Source organism: Mirounga leonina, unplaced genomic scaffold (genome assembly GCF_011800145.1).
Source record: "Mirounga leonina isolate KUSES-001 unplaced genomic scaffold, KU_Mleo_1.0 Mir_170, whole genome shotgun sequence".
NCBI lineage: Eukaryota > Metazoa > Chordata > Mammalia > Carnivora > Phocidae > Mirounga > Mirounga leonina.
The window spans coordinates 26,190,186-26,212,176 of record NW_023270433.1 but is presented as its reverse complement, the minus strand read 5'-3'; the positions used below and the strand labels follow the sequence as shown (position 1 = coordinate 26,212,176).

At 36.6% G+C, this 21,991-nt stretch overlaps 1 protein-coding gene across 10 annotated transcripts in view; it reads left to right on the top strand.

Annotated features, from left to right (window-relative positions):
• The window catches only part of FKTN (fukutin), a 79,341-nt gene that overhangs the window by 37,812 nt on the left and 19,538 nt on the right, over nt 1-21,991 (top strand). For all 10 annotated transcript variants that reach the window (XR_004681250.1, XR_004681251.1, XM_035016149.1 and 7 more), the window contains 3 exons: nt 5,713-5,842; nt 8,615-8,748; nt 10,252-10,379. Coding sequence is in view for 8 of the 10 variants with exons in the window: in XM_035016149.1 (XP_034872040.1) it covers nt 5,713-5,842; nt 8,615-8,748; nt 10,252-10,379 (392 nt within the window). In the remaining 2 variants the exon portion in view is untranslated. The remainder of the gene's footprint in view (nt 1-5,712; nt 5,843-8,614; nt 8,749-10,251; nt 10,380-21,991) is intronic.

The following is a 21,991-nucleotide window of genomic DNA, read 5'->3' as shown; positions in this document are numbered from 1 at the left end:
ACGCAGAGACGATGCAGCCTGGTGTTTGGACTTGACCACTCACTCCTCTGGCCTTAAGGGAGTTTGTTCTGGTTGCTGCCTCCGTCAGAGCTCTTATCACAGTGAATTGTGAATGTAGGTCTTGTCCCCCTACTAGATGATGTGAACTTATTGATGGCAGGCATCTTACTTTATTCACCTCTGTAGCCCCAGTATCTAGAACAGCATCTGGCACAAAGAAAAGATCCTAGAATTATGGAAAAATGTATGGAGAATAAGGTGCTCATCTGAATGAAATTATTTTTTTAAGGATACTTATTAGGACTACTCCATTACCTAGCAAGCATTTCCCCAGACTCATTTTGTTGATCTTTGTGAGAAAGCAGTATAAAATATAAAATGTTTCAAAATATTGATACAGCATTAGGACAGTATCAAATTTTTTAATTCTGTATTTTTATTATTGCTTTTGAAATTTTCAGTCAAGCACTCGACCAGCATTTGAGTAAAGGATGCGAATGACAGATGCTCAGAGGGCTTATCATATATAGCCTTGTAGTTTTGGTGTTTAAAGTACCATCACACTGGAGACTGTAATCCTGTCTGGAGGTTTATATTTATAGTAGGATCATGTGTGTCCTTCACTTGAAGCAGGGTATACTTGTGATTTCTAATTTGCTTTTCTCTTTTGCTGTTGTATTGATATTACTGATGTAGGGTGCCTAATTAGGTTGATAACTCTTTTTTCTTATTCTCTTAAATGTTTCATTCTTCATCATTTAAAAGTACCAGGAGTTTCAGTTTTCAAATTGAAGTGAGCATACATCACTTTGAACACTTGATGGCGCCAAACAGTCTGAAATATAATGCCTGGTGTAAAACAAGCAATGAACTAATCTAATAGAGCTCATAAAACAAACTTCTAACTTTCTGTTTCTGATATTTTTTTGGAAACATTCTTGAACTTTCAGGAAAGTTATAAATGAAATACAAGTAATTTTTTCCTAAACCATTTGGGAGTAAGTTGTTGACTGTGTATCCCACAACCTCAAATAATTTAGTATTTTCCCAAAACAAGGACATTATCTACATTGTCTTAATAAAAAAAATCAGGAAGTTAACACATAGAGTATCACTATTTAACCCCATTCAAGTTTTGCTAATTGTCTCAGTAATGGCCTTTATAATAAAAGGATCCAGTTCAGAGTAAAATATGATAAAAGGATTTAGAATCACATGTTGTATTTAATATTTCTTTTTCCCTCTATTTTTTTAAAGATTTTTTTTTATTTTAGGGAGAGAGAGAATGTGAGTGGGGGGAGGGGTAAAGAGAGAGGGAGAAAGAGAATCCCAAGCAGACACTGCACTGAGCGTGGAGCCCAACCCAGCACTTGATCTAATGACCCTGAGATCATGACCTGAGCCTAAATCAAGTCAGTCGCTTAACTGACTGAGCCACCCAGGCACTCCTGTATTTAATTTTTCTCTCTTTAGTTTCCTCCAGTCTGGAATGATTTCATAGTCTTTTTTTTAACTTTTATGACTTTGATGCTTTTGAAGATTACAGGCCAGATATTTTGTAAATTGTCCCTGTTTGAGGTTTGTCTGGTTTTTCCTCATGTTAGATTCAGGTAATACACCTGTAGTAGGAATAATACGGAAGTGATTCTATGTTTTTCTCATTACATCCTATCAGGTGCTGCATGGTTGTGATTTGTCCCATTACTGCTGATATTCATATTGATCACTTGATTAAAGTGGTATCCTAGCTTCACCCCTCTAACGTTTCTGTTTTTTCCTTTGTAACTAATAGAAATTTGGTATGAATCTTTTTTTAAAGGTTTATTTACTTATTTATTTGAGAGAGCGTGCATGAGGTGTGGGGGAGGGGCAGAGGAAGAGAGAGAATCCCATGCAGACTCCCTGCTGAGTACAGAGCCCGTTGTGGGGCTTGATCTCATGAGCCATGAGGTAATGACCTGAGCCAAAATCAGTCAGAAGCTCAACTGACTGAGCCACCCAGGTGCCCCAAAGGTACCTTAACACCAGGTAGATATTGTCAATATCCTGAGGCTCCTGGGTAGCCTAGTTGGTGAAGAGTCAGACTCTTGATTTCAGCTCAGGTCATGATTTCAGGGTCATGAGATTGGGCCCCACATCAGGCTCTGCACTGGGCATGGAGCCTGCTTAAGATTTTCTCTCTCCCTCTACCCCTCCACTACTTCTGCACTCTCTCTTAAAAAATAATTGTCAACATCCTTATCAATCTTTCAATTTATTTGTTTACATCAGTATGAACTCATGATTTCCTGTTTTATTCAATAAGTTATAGTCCATTATTTTCTTTTTTAAAAATTAATTCATATTTTTTTAGTAATCTCTACACCCAATGTGGGGCTTGAACTCATAACCCGGAGATCAAGAGTCGCATGCCCTTCTGACTGAGCCAGCCAGGAGCCCCCTTTATTTTCATTATTTACTTTCATCCTCAAATTATTCTCTGTTTGGCCAGTGGGAACCTCTTCATGATGGCTTACATGTCTTTTTGACATGTCTTCATCATTTTTTGAGTACTTTTTTGCTTTTTGGAACAAGATGCTCTAGGTTCATCTTGTAATTTCCCTGAGACAACGCTGGAATCAGCCATTTCTCTAAATCCTGGTTCCTTTTAGAAGCCAAGGTTTGGATGCCAGGTGTGCTCTTTGCTACTTGGGTTTTGTTGCACACAGGCCCTCTCAGTGACTGTGTGTGTGTGTTTATTTCTGTATCCGTCTATCTATCAAAATCCATGAATTTACATAGATATTGCCAGTCCAACTAATTTATGTTTCAGTTAAACAGCATAGGGTTTATTTCCTTATTTGTGACTCCCTTCTCAAACAGTGAGAAACTTGACTCCTATTATTCTTAATACATTTGCTTATTTGTTCAATCTCCTGTCGTTGCTTCTGTCCCCTCTCCCACATGGTTGCTGTCCTCACCCTGCTTGAATGTTGCTAATCTCCCCCTGTGCTGCCCCCATCTATGGACACACTTCTCAAACTACTCGGGCTCTGACTCCCCACACTGGACATGGAGGGGCTGTCCCCTCCATGTGGATTCCCTCATCACTTCCTCAGGCTCTGATACCCATACCAGGCCACCCATGTGCCTTTTCTTGCTCTGCCTTACCTAATAGTTCTAGTATTGAATAGTTCAGGAAGGGAGGAGGAGGAGAAGAGGAAATGCTCTCTTGACTTACTTTATTTACTTTTATTTTCTCAATCTACCAAGAAGTTTAGAAGTAGGATAATATACATTTTCCTGAACTTGATTTTGTTTCAGCAGTAACCATCAAAAAATAATTAATGACTTTCAGTCCAGTCTGTTGAATTCCAGTGAAAAACCAGAGGGAAATATGGAACTATCTGGACACCTGGCCTAGGGATATCTACAAAGCTATATTATCCTCCTTCTTTTACTAATTTTTTTCTGAGACTTTGGACAAATTTCTAAGTCTTAATTTCCTCATCTATAAAATAAATGTCACGTTATTTTCCATCCGTATTTTGGGGGAAGCCTGGGGAAAGGTTACCTGAATAACAAAGATCAAATGGACATGATATTTAAATTAGGATTTTGTCTTTTTCTAGAGGCGTGATAAGCCCAAGATTGATATAAGACATCTTTAAGTAGAAAAAACATGCATACTATAATTTTAAAAATCCCTAACAGATGCAAAAGGTTTATAGGTGTATATACTTTAATACATATGGGGTCAATTCTAAGAAATGGAATTTCTGGGAGTGTCGTGCTAGGTAAGGTATGTCAGAGGTGAGAGTATGTCCATGCAGGGGCAGCCTCAGTAGGACGTAACTATCAGAGTAATGTCTTTATCAAGCACAGAGTTTCATGTCTGTTACTTAATTTGGCCCTTTCAGTCACTTTTTGAAATTAGGCAAGTATTTGCTTTTAACAAATAAAAAAATTGAGGTTTCAGTGTGCTACACAGTCATTATTGGCTGAGCATAGACTAAGTCTTGCGTCTCCAGTATTTCCCATCACACCAAGGATAAGAACATGTGCCTCCCATTCCAATCATGTGTTCTCAGAGAAGCTGTAGCTCTGAGAATGTTTTCATCTTGAAGGGATCCTGTATAATTTGTATGTGTAGAGAAGGCAACTTATCTTCTGGGATCCCACTTTCTTCCTAGGGATACTTTTTTCTTACGATCCTTAGAGTCCCTCCAGCAGCTATATTTTCTCCTGCTATATTGTAAAAGAATGACAGGATATTTTGGATATTATAGACAGGGCCTAGTACAGGAGGGGCTTGGTCATTTATTCATTTACCCATTCACCACTCTATGTGATACTCACATATTATGTGTCAGGCACCATTCTAAATTGTTACATACAGTGATGCAGAGGTTTAGTACACGCCCTCAAGGAACTGTCTTTACAGCCTAGTGGAGGAAACCTAAGTAAAACCAATAATGTGAATTAAAAATGATAATAATTGTAGTGAAAGTGTATACACATGGTAACTATTATAAACTCATTGGACAGATTCTTTCATTTGTCTTTGCCTATATCTAGGACAAATATTATTCTTTGCTCCCTAAATGTTGAACAAAAGGGTAGCACTGGGAGAATAAATACATCTTCCTAGAAAAATTAGGGAATGTTTTTCAAAAGGTAGAACTGAGACCTGAAAGATTTTGTTAGTCAGGAGCATTTCCGAGAAAGGAAACATGTATAAAGGCACAGAGGCTTGAAAAGTAATGGTGTATTTGGGGAGTTAGAGGTTATTGCTGTATTATGAAGTGTAAGGAGAGGGGCGGTGAGGCTGGACCAGTAGTCAGGGACCCCAACACAAATTTCCTTTTCTCCTATGCAAAGAAGTTTAGATTTTGACCCATAAGTAATGAAGCATCACTGAAGAATTTATAGTGTTTTCCTCAGTCTAGAACACCCTAAAAATGGAGAAAATTAGAAAAGCATGACTAGGTAAATGATAATGATAATATTTGTCTAGAACTTCATATTTATGAAGCATTTTTCTGTAATCCATTGTGTCATTAAGTCTTCACAGCGGTCCTGCAAGGTGTAATTAGTATCCTTTAGTGCCTGATGAGGAAACCATATCTAAGAGAGCTTTGTTCTTTCACTCTCTCACTCATTCCGCAGATGTTCAGGTGCTGTGCTGGGCTCTAGAGATAAAGTGATAAAATGAAGTCACTTTCCTCATGGAGCTTGTGCTCTCCTGAGGTGATACGCCCAGCACCACAGCTAAGAAGAAGTGGGGCTGGACTTGAACACAGATAATCTGAACCAAAATCCCAGGCTCTTTTTATTATGCCCTGTAGTCTCTAAAGACCAACTGAATCAGTGAATCATGAAAATGTCACTAAGTGCTTTTGGCTCAGATATGCTTATAGCTCTCAGAATTAGTCTTCTTTTCTCCTAACTGCCCAATCTGCTCAATTGTGATGTGAAGGGAGTTGATAAAAGTGGAAGTCTCATCCTTTGGGAATCCTGGTTATACTCCTTCCCCTTTAACTTGTCTTTTTCTAGAATCTGTTCCTGTAGTCTTATAAATGAGCAACTAACAAGGAACTCTGAAACTTGATTTTTTTATAATAGAAAAATGTATAATATGGGGTTAATTTTCAGATTTAATTTAGATGTCACAGAAATATTTCTAGCAATTTAGAAATGGCTGTAATAGCTGAGTATTTGTTGTATCTGTAGCAGTACCTTGATGATAACACTGTGGAAGCTATGGCCTTTCGGAAGAATGCAAAGGAATTATTGCAACTGGCAGCCAAAACATTAAAGAAATTGGGAGTACGGTTCTGGCTGAGCAGTGGAACTTGTCTAGGTAAAATTCTTATTGCTTTACATTTGTCTTTTTGTCATTTCATCCTCTTTGGCTTTAGGGATAACTGCTTGAGATGACAAAACATCAGTGATATTTGAAGTGTCATATTTATAGACAGAATAAATGTAGTGCACGGAGCAGGAATTTCTTGATTTCTTTAAAGAAATTAATTTCAGAAACATACAAGAGAGTTAGGAAGGCCATGTTGTGTTTACCAAAAACTGTAAGTCATGTATAAAATTTATATCAGAACATGTAGACTATATTTGATCTTCAGGCAATCCTTGGATTAGCATTTTATTATTTCTGTCCCAAAGATTGTTCTGCCTTTAAAAAAAATAATAAAACCCAAAATAACCTCTATTCTATTTCTTTACTTACTTACACATTTACTTACACAAACGAGAAAAAGACTGAAGGGAATTCCATAACTCTTGTCTTTCTACAAGTCTTTTCCAGGTCACTGATACTCTCACTGGTTACATCACTGCCTTACCACATTCCATTCATCCTGAGGTGGGGAAATGTACACTTTTCTAGAGTCCTTATGCGAGTTGTTATTAGCATCAGAGAAAGATTTTTGGATCTCCTTCCACTATACATTAAATCAAACTTCTTGGAATTTAGAATTATTAAGAATCTAAATTCTGTTGTTTTTATGCCCTCTTGTTAATAACTATAGTTGGTCATAACTGTATTCTTTCTTGATTATAACTATTTGTACAAAAATTAATTCTGCTTCTGTTTTTATAGTGTTACAATATAATTTGTTGTCCAATTCAAGAGACTTTTAAGAGTGAAAAGGAGTACCATTAGTAATTATATTGATATGACAGATGTAAACTGGGATATATGGTTATTCTATTTATTAGGCTTTGTGGAAATTCATGTGGTTCTTATTGTCACAGAGCTTTTAGGTAGAGTAAGCCAAGAAAAAAAGAACACATCTCACACATGTATATGATATATGCTTTAAGGTTTAACTTTTTGAAGTAAGATTGTGTTATAAAACTATGTCATCAGAAATACTTCTTAATTACTTGTCATGTTTTATTATGCATTTTTAGCCCCATGGTTTTCTTCATTTAAGAGCAAAATGAAGGAGTTGAATTAGATGTTATTTCAGGAGCCTTCCATTTTTTTTTAAGTAGGCTCCATACCCAGCGTGGAGTCCAGTGCAGGGCTTGAACTCACAACCCTGAGATCAAGACTTAAGCTGATATCAAGAGTCAGATGCTTAACCAACTGAGCCACCCAGGTGCCCCAAGGAGCCTTCCATTTTTAATAGTTTATGATTCTCTGATAGATGTGGAGTGTGGAATTTTCTCAAGCTAGAGATGAGATGCCATCCTGGACTTCTAAACATCTGTGTTACAATGAAATTAAAGTTTAGAATGCCAAACAGTGTTGCCCAATAGCAATGCCTATAAAGACAATCATAGACATTTATATACTTTCTGAATAATTTGGATGAAAGAATTAGAAGGATACAGGGGAGACCCAAGAGCCCTTAGTAGTATTACGGTATAGATTTTGGTTTTTTAGAACAGTAGAAGAGCACCTAATTGAGAAGTAGGTACATAGTAAATATACCTAGAAATATCTTTTGATATTGACAATGTGCTGAAAATTGAGGATGATACTTCTCTTTTTTATATGACCCATCAGGGGCACCTTGTGGTGCAGTCGGTTAAGCGACCGACTCTTGGTTTCAGCTCACGTCGTGATCTCAGGATCCTGAGATCGAGCCTTTCGTTGGGCTCCATGCTCCATGGGGAGTCTGCTTGAGTTTCTCTCTCCCCCTCCCTTCTCCCCTCCTCCCCCCACACTTTCACGCTCTCTTTCTCTGAAATAAATAAATGAGCCATCAGACATGAGCTGTTCAAAGCTGTTCTATAAATTATTTCTCAGGAAGGGGATATTGGTTAAGCAAAAGAATTAAATTATATTTTTTAGCATACCTCAAAGGCAGCCTTCATCATTAGAGGTTTATGATCAAACATTCTCAAAAGTAACTTAATTTTTTTAAATGGATGGCCCAGTTAACATTATTTTTTTAAAGATTTTATTTATTTATTTATTTATTTGAGAGAGGAGAGAGAGAATGCAGGGGAGGAGCAGAGGGAGAGGAACAAGCAGACTCTGCATGGAGCGTGGAGCCTGATGCAGGGCTCAGTACCACAACCCTGAGATCATATCCTGAGCTGAAATACCCAATCAACTGGGCCACGCCTGGCGGCCTGGCCCAGTTAACATTATTAAAGCTAATGGCTTATTTAGAAATTAAAATACATCATGAAAGTTTTTGAGGATGCTGAGTGCTCAGAGCAGTAAAAATGAAGGAAAGAAAAAAAAGGAAAGAAAGGTTCTTCAACAGATGGCTTCTTATAACCACAGATTTTAGTTTGGGATTTAAATTTTTTTTTTTTTTTAAAGATTTTATTTATTTATTTGACAGAGAGAGACACAGCGAGAGAGGGAATACAAGCAGGGGGAATGGGAGAGGGAGAGGCAGGCTTCCCGCGGAACAGGGAGCCCGATGCGGGGCTCGATCCCAGGATCCCGGGATCATGACCCGAGCCGAAGACAGACGCTTAACAACTGAGCCACCCAGGCGCCCCGGGATTTAATTTTTTAAAAATATTTTTGGTAAAGCGCTGTAAGTCTAATCTTAAGAAATAAAATCCACTCTTACAAAGATCATACAATAGTGACTAATTTTTTCCAAACTTAAGTTTTTAAAAAGTTTTCTTGTTTCTTTTTTATTTTTAGGGTGGTATCGGCAATGCAACATTATTCCTTATAGTAAAGATGTTGACCTAGGAATTTTTATACAAGATTATAAATCTGATATTATTTCAGCATTTCAGGATGTAGGACTTCCACTCAAACACAAATTTGGGAAGGTCAGTAGTAAAAATCTGCTTTACTTCATAAGTACCATGTCTCAAAAGTAAAGTTTATATTAAACAACTCAGAGATGGTTAAGAATGTTACATGTGTATCACTCAGTACTGGCCAGGCTGAGCTTAGCAGAAGCTTGTTATGTGACTTTTGCACTATTTAAGGAAACTAGAAAATCTTTCTTTTGACAATGAGAAGGAGAAAAGGATCTTGAACTCTTGCAGGTGAATTTATTGCCATTATGTTAGATAACAATATAATGTAATTAGTATACCATGTAATGTAAAATTAATACAATTATTAAGAATCTCACCTACCCCACCTGAAATTATATTGTTTCTCATAAGTCATTTAATTTCTTATTCACTTAGGCATCCTGTCATTATCAACATGAAACGGTCCTTTGGTGGCTAAGGGTTAGAAATATAGAATCATTTCAAATAGTACTTGAATTTCTTATTTATTTCACATGTTCTGGGTCATAGCAATTTTCTGAGTTCAACTAGGAATAGGTCATCATGACTTAAATGAAATCTCCTTTTAGACAATTTGATTTCTATGCCCTAAGCCCATGATTCCTTGCAAACATCTTACTCTTTTTTTTTTTCCCCAAACAACATCTTACTCTTAATTTGATTGTTCCCAGTGAGGTGTTGTCCTGGAAAGTGAGTAGAAGTATGTTTAGTCACTGAAAAATTTATTTATCCTAATTATTCCAGTTTATAAAAAATATTTAATAAAATATTTTCCAGAGGTCAGAGTCAAAGCAGTAGAACTCTAGGCTTTCAACAAATGTTTACTCTACACTCACTTTCTGCCTGGCACTGCACTCTGCACCTGGGACACAAAGATGAATAAGTTACAGTACTTTTCTTTGAGGAGTTCACTGTCTAATTGGGAAAAAAAAAAAAAAGCACATAGTAATTATGTGATTAGTGCTATAACAAGACAGAGGCACCAAGTCTAATGGGAACATAATTATTTGTAGGTTAAGTTTCTTTAGGGAAATGTTCTCAAAATTCTTTGTATCTTTAACTTTTGTTTTTTCTTTTTTCATATACATAATATAATTTATGCTACATAGATGGGTTTCTATGATGCCACATTTATTTAAGTACTTATTATTGATTGAGATGAGAGACTTATTTCCTAATAGTTTTTCTTGATTATTAAAGGGAATCATTTTTCTTTGGTTCCTTTCCTTCTTTAGTCAGAAAGGGGCTCAGGAACAGAATGTTCTGCAGAGTGGTAATTGAGCTACTGTAAATCATTTACTCTGAGTTTTCATTAATTATCAGAAGCAACATTATTTTATATGCATTTAAAAAAGAAATCAAATCTTGGCACGCTATTGATAAATCCCAATTTAAGAGATGTTCCAGTTTGAAAAAATATATTATCTTAGAATCAGTATTCTTTCTCTATAAAACAAAATCTTTTTTTTTTTTTTTAAGAAAATATATTTCCTTCGTTTCAGTCTGTGATGGTTTTTGTCTTCCTCCTAGGTAGAGGACAGCTTGGAACTATCTTTCCAAGGAAAAGATGATATAAAACTCGACATTTTTTTCTTCTATGAAGAGACTGACCATATGTGGAATGGAGGCACTCAGGCCAAAACGGGAAAAAAATTTAAGTATGAATCAGATAAGTACTTATAAAAGGGGCTAGAGAAATAATTTCAGAAGGTAGAAATAGTAAGTAACTGAAAATGAAAAACAAACGAAAGACTGTCACAGCTTCACTCTTAGCTAACTTCCTCAGTTTACCCATAAAGCCCAATTGTGTTTGGAAAGTATGGACTACTTATAAGGACAGTGTAAGAGGAGGAAGTGTCCCTGGGACTTCAGTCCAAAGAGTCATTATGATTAGAAGCCCTTGAGTCATCAGAAAGGGAAAACCAAAACAAGGAACACAAAAACCAAGCCCAGAGCCTTAGCCAAAATACTGACTGGCTGTTAGAGTTACAGGAGCTTGTTAATTTGATGGAAATGGATAAGGGTCAGTAAGAAGGAGATAGGGTGAAGTGAAGATTAAGTGAGGACACTGGAACTGAACTGGTCTGAGGCCACAAATGCTCGGCAAGCTCAGGAATGAGCCTTCAACAATGACTGAGGGCTGATCCTTAAAGCATACTCATTGAGCTTAACAGCTACCATATTTTGTCAAATGTAAGATAGTATGGATTGTAAGATGCACCATTATTTTATGTGCTACTCAGAAAGGAAAAATACTGTCAATTATAATTCTAAGACACATGATTCACAGATGGAAAAATTTGGGTGGGGGGAAATGTCTCGGAATTGATGGAGTGCAGTATGTTAGATTGACATTTTTAACATTTTTTTTAATGCTGCTACAGTAAAACTCTGATGAGAAAAGACAAAAATGACATTAGAGTAACAATGCTCTCCTTTATGAAGCAGTTGACCTATTCTCAATTCTGAGAGAGAAAGAGAAGGAGAGGCAAAGGAATGGGAATGAGAACCCAAAGAGCATGGGCTTTGGAGTCAAGGCAGACCTGGGGGACCTTGGCTGCACCCTAACCTATTTGTGGCCTTTAGCTTTTCTCTGAACATTAATCTCCTAGTCTATTAAGTTTGGGTAGCACTACTATGCATTTGACTGTTATGAACATTTTGCATGTGTTAACACATCTAATCGTCAAAACAATCTTAGGAGACAGGTATTCTGTGAGGTGCTGAGAATGTAAGTAGTTTGTTCAAGACCACACAGCAAGTAATGAAAGGACTCAGACAGCAGCCTGTCCCTTAACCACCACTCCCCACTGTCTCCCTGATACACCTGACGATATGAGGCACCTGACATAATGCTTAGCATTCATTATCAGTAAATGATGGTTATCATTGTTGTTATTATGATTACTAAAGTGATTATTATTATTACTGTCATTATTATGGTAGTTATGTGCCCAGAAGCTTAAATTTGATTCACTAACTAGCTGAGATTGGAGCTTCTATCATAAATTTGGGCCATTGGGCAGAGTGGGGAGAATTCTGTGACACAGAAGAGAAATGCCATATTCAGACTGGTTTCTCCTGGGTACATTGACACACCCTCTTGGTATTGCTGAATCTTTATTTGAAGGCAAGGAGTCTTCATGTAAGGTAAATTCTGGAGGTTTGAGAGTAATCCAAACCTTTTTCTAGTTATAAAGTATCCCCAAACTGACATTGACCCCAGAGGATATTCTTGAAACTTTTATTTAATATAAAAATTATTTTGCTTTATGACAACAACACATTCATGCTGGGTAAGTTCTGAATATAAGACAGAAATTAAGTTAATGAATATATAATTGACATTCTCCCTGTGACCAGGTGAATGGGGATAAGTGTTTATGACATTCAGCTATAATTTGTTTATTCAGATATAATAAAGAAACTGAATTTGGTGGTGCCTGGGTGGCTCAGATGGTTGAGTATCCAACTCTTGGTTTCAGCTCAGGTCATGAGATAGAGTCCTGTGTCAGGCTCCGTACTTGGCATGGAGTCTGCTTGGGATTCTCTGTCCCACTCCCTCTTTCCCTCCCTCTTGTGCTCGCTCTCTCTCGCTCTCTCTCTAAATTAAATAAATAAACCTTTAAAAAAAAAACCCACAAAAAAAGCTGAATTTAATGTATAATTTAGAGGCGTCTTTAAAAACTGTAAGATAGTGTAGCACAGAAATTAAAGGGATGGAGCCAGTCAACTTGCTTTTGAACCCCAGCTTTATACTTTACCAGCTATTTTACCTTGGGCAAGTTATTTAACCTCTCCGCCTAAGTCTCCTCAAGTGTAAAATGGGAATAATAATAGAAATTGCTACATAGAATGGCTTTTTAAGGATTAAGTGAGTTAATACAAAAAAGGGTTTTGAAGAGAATTAAAGATGTCCTGAGTGCCAAGTAATTATTAGCTGCTATTACTATTACTATACTAGTAGGACAAGGGTAAAGAAAACGATCTCTCTTCATAGTCTTATGAGAAAATTACAGATTAGATACATATATAATTAACTCAATATTAAACTGCCAAATCTATTCTTAGAGAAGTCATATGAGGATGTCACCTTTTTTCTAAGAAAGATACTTTCTAGAGCCAGTATTATAATTCTTTTATTCTTAAATTTCCTTCTAAGACTTGAATTTCTTTCTTCTCACTGACATGATCTGAAACCTACAAACTTCAAAAGAATGGTTCATTTCTAACCACTACATTTCTGCATAGAAAGAGCTTCTATCATTCTGCTTTAACTGCTCTTTATTGTAGCAGTGTTTGGGAAGTGTGAAGTGTTCTAATTATTTAACAAGAGAAATGAGCAGTGATGGAACTGTCTGGACAGATGGTGTGAGTCCCAGATTTTCTATCCTGTTACTGTGACCTTAAAAGGCAGAGAAAAGAACGGGGGATGGCTGTGTAGAGTAGTTTCTTTGGAAGATTCCCCCAGCCATATGCCATTTTTATTCTTTTCAGCACTATTTACTTGAAGGAAATACAGTATTTTCACCACTAGTGTTCCTAGAGGGGGGAAAAGAAACCTTTTAAAGCTACTCTAAAGGTCTAATTTTTATCTGTATAATATTTTACTTTGTATTCATGTATAGTTTATTCTGAGAAGAGCTTAATAATATAGATGCTTACCATTTGGGGAAAGAAAAAGGCTAAGAGGAACTCAGGAAGGAAGAAAAAAGTTCCCCCTTTTGAAACTTTACTCTGCATGCCTGCAGAATGATGTTTTTGGTCCTCAGATGTAATAATAATATTAGCGGCAATAATAAAGACACAGCTACGAGGGTATCAGCTGGTTATCTGGCACATGATAGGTACTTTACGTTTGTTATCTCAGACAGTCCTCACATTATGCCTGTGGGTTAGGTGTGCTCACTCCCAGTTAGGAGAAAACTAATGCTCAGAGAAGTGAGGTAACTTGCTCATTACTGGCAGGACCACGATTTAACTCCAGAGCTGTTGGACTCGTCAGCCTAAGTGCTTATTTCTAAGACTTAATACGTTGAATGAGTACATGAAATGCATTTAAAACAGTAGCTGGCACATAGGAAGTGCTCTGTGAACGTTAACTACTGCTGCTACTATCATTACAGTATTATTACTACTATTACTGCTACTGTGTTACTCTGACACAAAGCATGGTACCTTCAACACAGTGGTAACTTGGATTAGTTACTCCAGTGGGCTCTGAATTTTTTATACTTATTTTTCTTCTCCAGAGTCCAGTCACTAGCAATAAAAAGTGAACTGTGCCACCAGGATGTGATGTTTTATTCCATCATGTCACAGTTCCTACAGATGCTGCCCAGGTTTCTTGGGATTCTTTCTTTCCTTGCCATCTGAATCAGCTGATGTAAGTAGAGGCCAGAAGTTTGAGAGGCAATAATAAAAATTAACTTTGAATATTTGCTATGTGCCAGGCACTATGCCAAGCTTTTGTATGCATCATCTCATTTAATCTTCACAAGCTTATGAGAGAGATCTTAATTTTGTCACCTTCATTCTGTAGATGTGGAAATTAAGGCAGAGCTAAAATTCAGACGGGGGGCTATATCACTTTAGAGCCTGGATTCTTAGATAAAACACAATGTTAGTGTCACCATGATCTATCATATTGTTAATATTCCTTCTATGAAAATAGCCCTTCTACTCAGTGATATTATCAGGGTAATACAGCTACCTCTCTAACCTCTAATAAGAAATATGCTACCCTCTGGGCTACTAGTGGTTCCTTATATCTTCTGATATTTGTAGTTTCTGCTTATTGTACAGATCTTCAGAAAATTTGGATTTGTTCTCTGTGGGACTCCTGTCCAGGTGTGCCTCCTATATAATGTAACGTTTCATTTCTGCAGAGCCTATTTACTAACCCTGTGTGCTAAGGATTCTCACGTGAACATACTTAGGTTTTGCTCTCAAAGTTCTCATAATGAGGACCATGAAACAAATTATTGAAGTACTTTATCAGTAGTATAGTAATTGAAGTATGTGTTATATATAATTGAGCTACCAAATCAAAGTCTGTCTAGAAGCAACAGCAAGGAAGTGTGGCTTACAAATAGAGAAGTTTGTTAGGTAGACTTGGTAGGAATATGGAGAAAGGCCTGATAATAGTTTTGCTTAACTATTTTTCTCTTTAGACTGTTCTGATTTTTTTCTTATTAAAAATTCTATGAATGTCTTTTTTACATAAAGTGAAAGCCTTATTAAGGAGTTTCCTTGACTAGATTCCCAGAAATGGAATTATTATTGTTTGTGCTGTTTAAGAAGTAGAAAGGGTAAGTGGGCAATGTTCCTAATACCAGTAAAGTTCAAGATTTTATTCCTCCGTCTCTACTTTTTCCTTTGACTCCTTAGGACTCTTTAAAGTTACATGGGCTTCCTCAATTCTTTTTTCTGTTTTAGGGTCTAACCCAAGATACCACATTGCATTTAGATACCCAGTTTTTTGCAACTTCATTTGAGACCAAGATTTTAATCACTAAGTAGTACCAAGTTATACATCATCACATGTCCCAGTTCTGCCCATTCAAGGGCATTGAGTTGTCTTTTTTTGATGTTGCTCCTCAGTACCTCTAACTGGAAATAATCTCCCCTTCCTCTGAATTTCCATAGGTTTTTTTCTCATGCCTTATTTGTGGACTTCTGCTGATTTGTCTGTTGTTTCTGAGTTATAGATAGAATCAGGCCTGGCAAATCTGTTGGGACTGAATGAGACCTGAGCCCTACATGAAACCAAAATCAGCTCTTAAGTGTATTTGTTTTGTTAAGATGATAGGGTGATGCCAGATTGATGTCTTGATCCAACCTTCCAGCTTTGGAGAATCAAAACCATAAGGTGAAGCCACCCAGTTTTTCAGTCATTCTGCTTTACCAGAAGCTAAAGATGAGAGTTCATTGTTGAATTCCCACTCATAGGTTCTCTCAGCTTCATAGATTGATAGGCTACCGTGGTTTTAGCTCTCAAAAATACACTTGCCTTTTTAGTACTTACAGCTGTGAAGCTAAAAAGGCAAATTTGGATTATTTCTTTAAATTAGTATATTTAAAACATTGGCTTTTCTGAAAATAATCTCACATTTCCTACTCTGTTTGTGCCTTCATATCTTACCACAGATATATTGTCTTAGGTTTCCTTAATTGTATCTCCAAACCTCTAGTGAGTAGCAGGTACACATTATATCAGTGAGGGAAGAACTTTGAATGCATTTTGTATGCATTTTGTATGATAATTGTATACAATGTACAGAAGTGGGAGTTATTTATATAGTTAGCTTTGCTTATTTGTTTTTTTAAGAGAAGATTACCTCAAGGGGTACCTGGCTGCCAAAGTCAGTAGAGGATGCGACTCTTGATCTTGGGGTTGTAATTGTGAGCCCCACATTGGGTGTAGATATTACTTAAAATAAAAAAAATCTTTAAAAGAAATTACCTGAGAATGAATAAATGGCAGACCTTTCATTTATGTGAAGTAAATTATGTTTTTTAAGACTGCCATACGTCTTGTTGTTTGAATGTAATTCTATAAAGTATTTTATAAGGTAGTAGTCTAAGAGAAATAAAAACATATTTTTGCTAAAAGAGTTGACATGAATGTTCATAGCATTCTTATTCATGGTAACAATGGAAACAGCCCAACTGAAATGAACTACTGATACATGCAATAACATAGATGAATCTCCAAAATATTATGCTGAGTAGAGGAAGTCAGATAGGAAGAGTACATACTATATAACTGCATGTATTTGAAATTGTAGAGCAGGCAAAACCAATGAAGGATGTAGTAAGATCAGTGATTGCTAGGGGCCAGGGTGGATCTACTGCATGACTTGCCAAAGAGCACAGGGACCTTTGGGAAGCAGGGTGGTAGAAGTAGTCTGTGTTTAATTGTTGTGGTGGTTACACAGGTATATGTGTTTGTCAAAACTTAACATGGGTTCACTTTGTTATATGTAAATTACTTCTCAAAAAAGTGTATTTAGAAAACAAGTTTATTTACAAGTTTAAAAAAATTATGGGGGCGCCTGGGTGCCTCAGTCAGTTAAGCGTCGACTCTTGATTTCATCTCAGGTCATGATCCTCAGGATCATGGGATTGAGCCCCACATTAGGCTCCGCACTCAGCATGGGTTCTGCTTGTCTCTCTTTTCCTGCTCCCCCCCCCCATTCGTGTGCACTCTCTCTCTAAAATAAATAAATAAAATCTTTAAAAAAAAATTATGACTTAGAAAACTGATGTGAAGAGAAAAGAGCCCAAGATTACATACTGAAATAGAGAGATAACTGGGACCAGAGTGATGAATTTGATCAAGGCAGGCTTAATTGCAATGATAAGCTTTGAGCCTTTTGCATCTGATTGTACAAGTTAGGTAATCTGAGTTCAAAATAAAACAAGCTTTTTCTATTTAGTATAACATTTGAAATCATAATTTAATCTCTTTTTAAAATTATCTATTATATCCAAAGAGAAATACTATTAAAATTGTCTGAGAGAAAGCAAGCACAGCTGAGTCTAATTGGTTGTTGATGAACTATAGATCTAATTTTTGGAAGTTATGCAGTAGAAATAAAAATGTCCTGGGGCTTTGTTTCTGGCATTAAAGAAGAGTTATGGGCATGCTTTAATGGGTAGTTTTTGATACAGTCATTATGCAGGTGCATTCGGGTGTTACATGATTAACAACCACCTATACAAGCTTTAATTTGTCTACTCATTGATAATATAAATTTGTTCTTGTTTCTCCTGTGGTACAGATAATCAGTAGTTCTGTCCTATGGAGATTGCATAGCATAGTTTAAAAGTCGGTAGGATAGATGGAATCACTCAATTTACACTGGAAGTCAGTGGGAAAATGAGTTCAGTGGATAGAATTTTATTTTATAAAACATGTATGTGCTGTGTATATTGCTTATATGTTAGAAGTTTGGGATGGGAGTGGAGTATGGGATCAATAAAGATCTCAGAGATTATATTCTAGTTTAGGCTCTGAAAAGTATATTAGCCATTCCACTATTACCCTTTTTGCTTCTGTGTTATCTGTGGTAGAATTGTGAGGGGCTTAGTGGAAGAGATAATTTAAAAAATGCTAGTCAGCATGCTGTAACCTTGGTTCTCAAGAATAGATTGTAATTCTTAGAAAATTGGGCAAAATTGATGGTGAGGACTTAATGACTTAGTGTGCACAGTAATTCCTCACTTTGCCACATTCCCTTTGGTTCAACACAAATCACTGGTGAATGTCTAAAAGACATAGCTGATCGGGGCGCCTGGGTGGCTCAGTTGGTTAAGCGACTGCCTTCGGCTCAGGTCATGATCCTGGAGTCCCGGGATCGAGTCCCGCATCGGGCTCCCGGCTCAGCGGGAAGCCTGCTTCTCCCTCCCCACTCCCTCTGCTTGTGTTCCTGCTCTCACTGTCTCTGTCTCTGTCAAATAAATAAATAAAATCTTTAAAAAAAAAAAAAAAGACATAGCTGATCAACATCACTAATTATCAGGGAAATGCAAATCAAAACCGCAACGGGATCTCACCTTAGGCCTGTCAGAATTCAAAAACATAAGAAATAACAAGTATTTGCAAGGAGAAAAAGGAACCCTCATACACTGTTGGTGGGAATTTAAATTGGTTTAGCCACTGTGGAAAACAGTATGGAGCTTCCTCAAAAAATTAAAAATAGAAATATCATATCCATTAATTCCACTATTGAGTACTTACCCAAAGAAAACAAAAACACTAGTTTGAAAAGATATATGCACCCCTGTTTGTTTCAGCATTATTTACAATAGCCAAGATATGGAAGCAAACTAAGTGTCCATCAATAGACAAACGTCTAAGGAAGATGTAAAGTGTACACACACACACAGACACATGGGAGAATATTACATGGCCATGAAAATGGATGAGTTCTTGCCATTTGAGAAAACATGAATGGACCTAGAGAGTATTATAATAAGTGAAATAAGTCAGACTGAGAAGGACAAATACCATATGATTTCATGCATAAGTGAAATCTAAAACAAACTAAACTAAATGAATGAACAAGCAGAAAGCAGAATTAGACCTATAAATACAGAGAACAAACAGATGGTTGCCAGAGAAGAGGGGAATAGGGAGTTGGGCAAAATGGGTGAAGGGGAGTGGGACATATAGGCTTCCGGTTATGTAATGAATAAGTCATGGGAATAAAAGGCACAGCATAAGGAATATAGTCAATAATATTGTAATATCAGTGTATTGGGACAGATGGCAGCTACACTTGTGATGAACATAGCATAATGTATAAACTTGTCTAATCACTGTGTTGTACACCTGAAACTTATGTAACATTGTGTGTCACCTATACTCAAATAAATATAAAAAATAGATATAAAAGCAAATAAAATACAAAAAGAGCTGAGCTAAAAGAAAATGGAGTGAATGATGAAAAAGCAATATTTAAGCAGAATTCCCAAATTAAAGACAGATGAGCAGGATAAATAATAAATCTACATCTAGATACTTCTTAAGGAAACTGTAATGTCAAAAACAAAAAATATGGGGCGCCTGGGTGGCTCAGTAGGTTAAGTGTCTGCCTTCGGCTCAGGTCATGATCCCAGGGTCCTGGGATTGAGCCTCACATCGGGCTCCCTGCTCAGTGGGGAGCCTGCTTCTCTATCTTCTCCACTTGTGCTTTCTCTCACTATCTGCTTGTGCTCTCTCTCTCTCACTATCTCCGTTGCTATCTCGGTCTCTCTCAAATAGATAAATACAATCTTTAAAAAAAAATTTTTTTTCAGGCTACCAGACAAAATAGATTGTTCACAAAGGAGCAGCAAATATACCTCTTTAACAATAGAGGCCAGGAGATAATGGAAGTTACAGCATCTTTCAAAAGCTGAAGAGAAATAACTAAGTTATGTGCAGTTAGAACTAACATTCAAGAGGGAGGTCAAGATAAAGACATTTACATGTATAAAAAGACTAAGAAAGTTCACGTCTCAGAGATCCACGCTTAAAGATCTATTAAAGGACGCAGAAGGATATATGAAATAATGGTGAACAAAAAAATGGGTAAACTATGTCAGTAAATTTGTGAGCCATTGTCTGTAAAAAAATAAAATGACAATGTGTTAAAAAGAGAAAAGTCAAAAAAGGAAAATTCTTGATGATAATAAGTTGAGGAGGAGGTGATTTGTCAGTGTTGAAGGAGTGAAGTATATTTAAGTTCTGTGTAGTAGGAAGAGGGTCGAGATTCTGCATACATTCAGTTTTTATTAGAAACTCTTAGATTAAAGTGTATAGGTTAAAAAATAGACAGTAGCTATTACAAATGGTAACTACTACTAGATAGAAATATTATTTAAAACTTCCAAATATGGGTGCCTGGCTGGCTCATTTGGTAGAGCATGCGACTCTTGATCTCAGGGTTGTAAGTTCAAGCCCCATGTTGGGTGTAGAAATTATTTTATTTAAAAAAAAATGAAATCGTTAAAATCACTTCCAATTAAGCAGAACAAATGAAAATTTATAAACCTTTATTAATTAAATGAAATTAGGAAAGTGGGACAAAGAAAAGGTATGGCAAACTGAAAACATGTAAAGGTAATTGTAACAGCATTGTAATACCACTTACTGTGTATGTGCTAGGCACTATTCTCAGTACTTTATTTATTTTAGCTAACATCTCTCTAAGATACTGTTAGTACCTTCATTTTGTAAATGAAATGAGGAAGTTAAGGCACAAAGAGATTGACCGGTGTATTGTAATGGTAAGAAGTGGAGCCAGGATTTGAGCCCAGGCAGTCTGGCTCTAGAATTCAAAATATGTCTAAATATAAAATTAATTACAGGAAATATTATCAGATTAAGCTAACCCATATAAAGATGAAGATTAAAATGGGATAGAAAAACAAAACATAGCTGTATAATGCTTGGCAAGAGGCACACCTAAAGGAATCACACAGAAAGGTTGAAAATTATAGGGACGGGAAAAGATATGCCCCAACATTATTAACTAAAAAAAACTGCTGCTATAATATTAATATCAGGCAAAATAGAATTTTAGGGGGAAAATATTAAAGGATTGAAAGACCCATTACATAATTTTAGAAAGAAATAGTCCACCCAGAAATATTGTATGATTTTAATAACATGGTCTATAGGAGCATCTGCGTGGCTCAGTTGGTTAAGTGTCTGACTCTTTTTTTTTTTTTTTTAAAGATTTAAAAAATTTTTTTATTAGAGAGTACAAGCAGGGGGAGCAGCAGAGGGAGAAGGAGAAGCAGGCTCCCCGTTGAGCAGGGAGCCCAATGCAGGGCTCGATCCTAGGACCCCAGGATCATGACCTGAGCCGAAGGCAGACACTTAACAGTCTGAGCCACCCAGGCACCCGAAGTGTCTGACTCTTGATTTCAGCTCAGGTCATGATCTCAGGGTCGTGACATTGAGCCTCACGTGGGGCTCTGTGCTCAGCGTGGAGTCTCCTTGAGATTCTCTCTCTCCCTCTGCCTCTCCGCTTGCTAATTCTTTCTCTCAAAATAAATAAATAAAATCTTTTAAAAATATATGTGTAAATCAGAAGCTGATGAAATTCTAATGAATATTTAACATGTCCACAATTATGATGGGAGATTCTGAAATACTGTTATTTAAAAAACTGCTGATTCAGGCAAAGAAGATATTAGTAAAACTATTGAAAATATGAACAAAATCAACAAGCTTGATTTATTGGATATATATAAAATATATACCCAACAAATGCTGAATAGACTTTATCTGCTATAAATAGAACATTTACAAAAGTTGATCATGTATTATATCATAAAGGCAATTTTAATAAATTTCAAAGCATAAATAAAAATCTTCCTGTGTTTGTATGTATGTATGAAAGAGAGGAGGGGGGAGGGAGGCAGATTCTCTACATTAACATTAAAGCGAGAAAACCTACATGATTATTTCAATAGATGGCGTTGTATGACCACAATGGAATCAGATTATAAACAATTAAAGACATCTTTTAAATGTATGGAAAGGGGCACCTGGGTGGCTCAGTTGGTTAAGCGGCTGCCTTCAGCTCAGGTCGTGATCCCAGGGTCCTAGGATTGAGCCCCGCATCGGGCTCCCTGCTCAGTGGGGAGCCTGCTTCTCCCTCTGCCTGCCTCTCTGCCTACTTGTTCTCTCTCTCTATCTCTCTGTCAAATAAATAAAATCTTATAAATAAATAAATAAATAAATAAATAAATAAATAAATAAATAAATAAA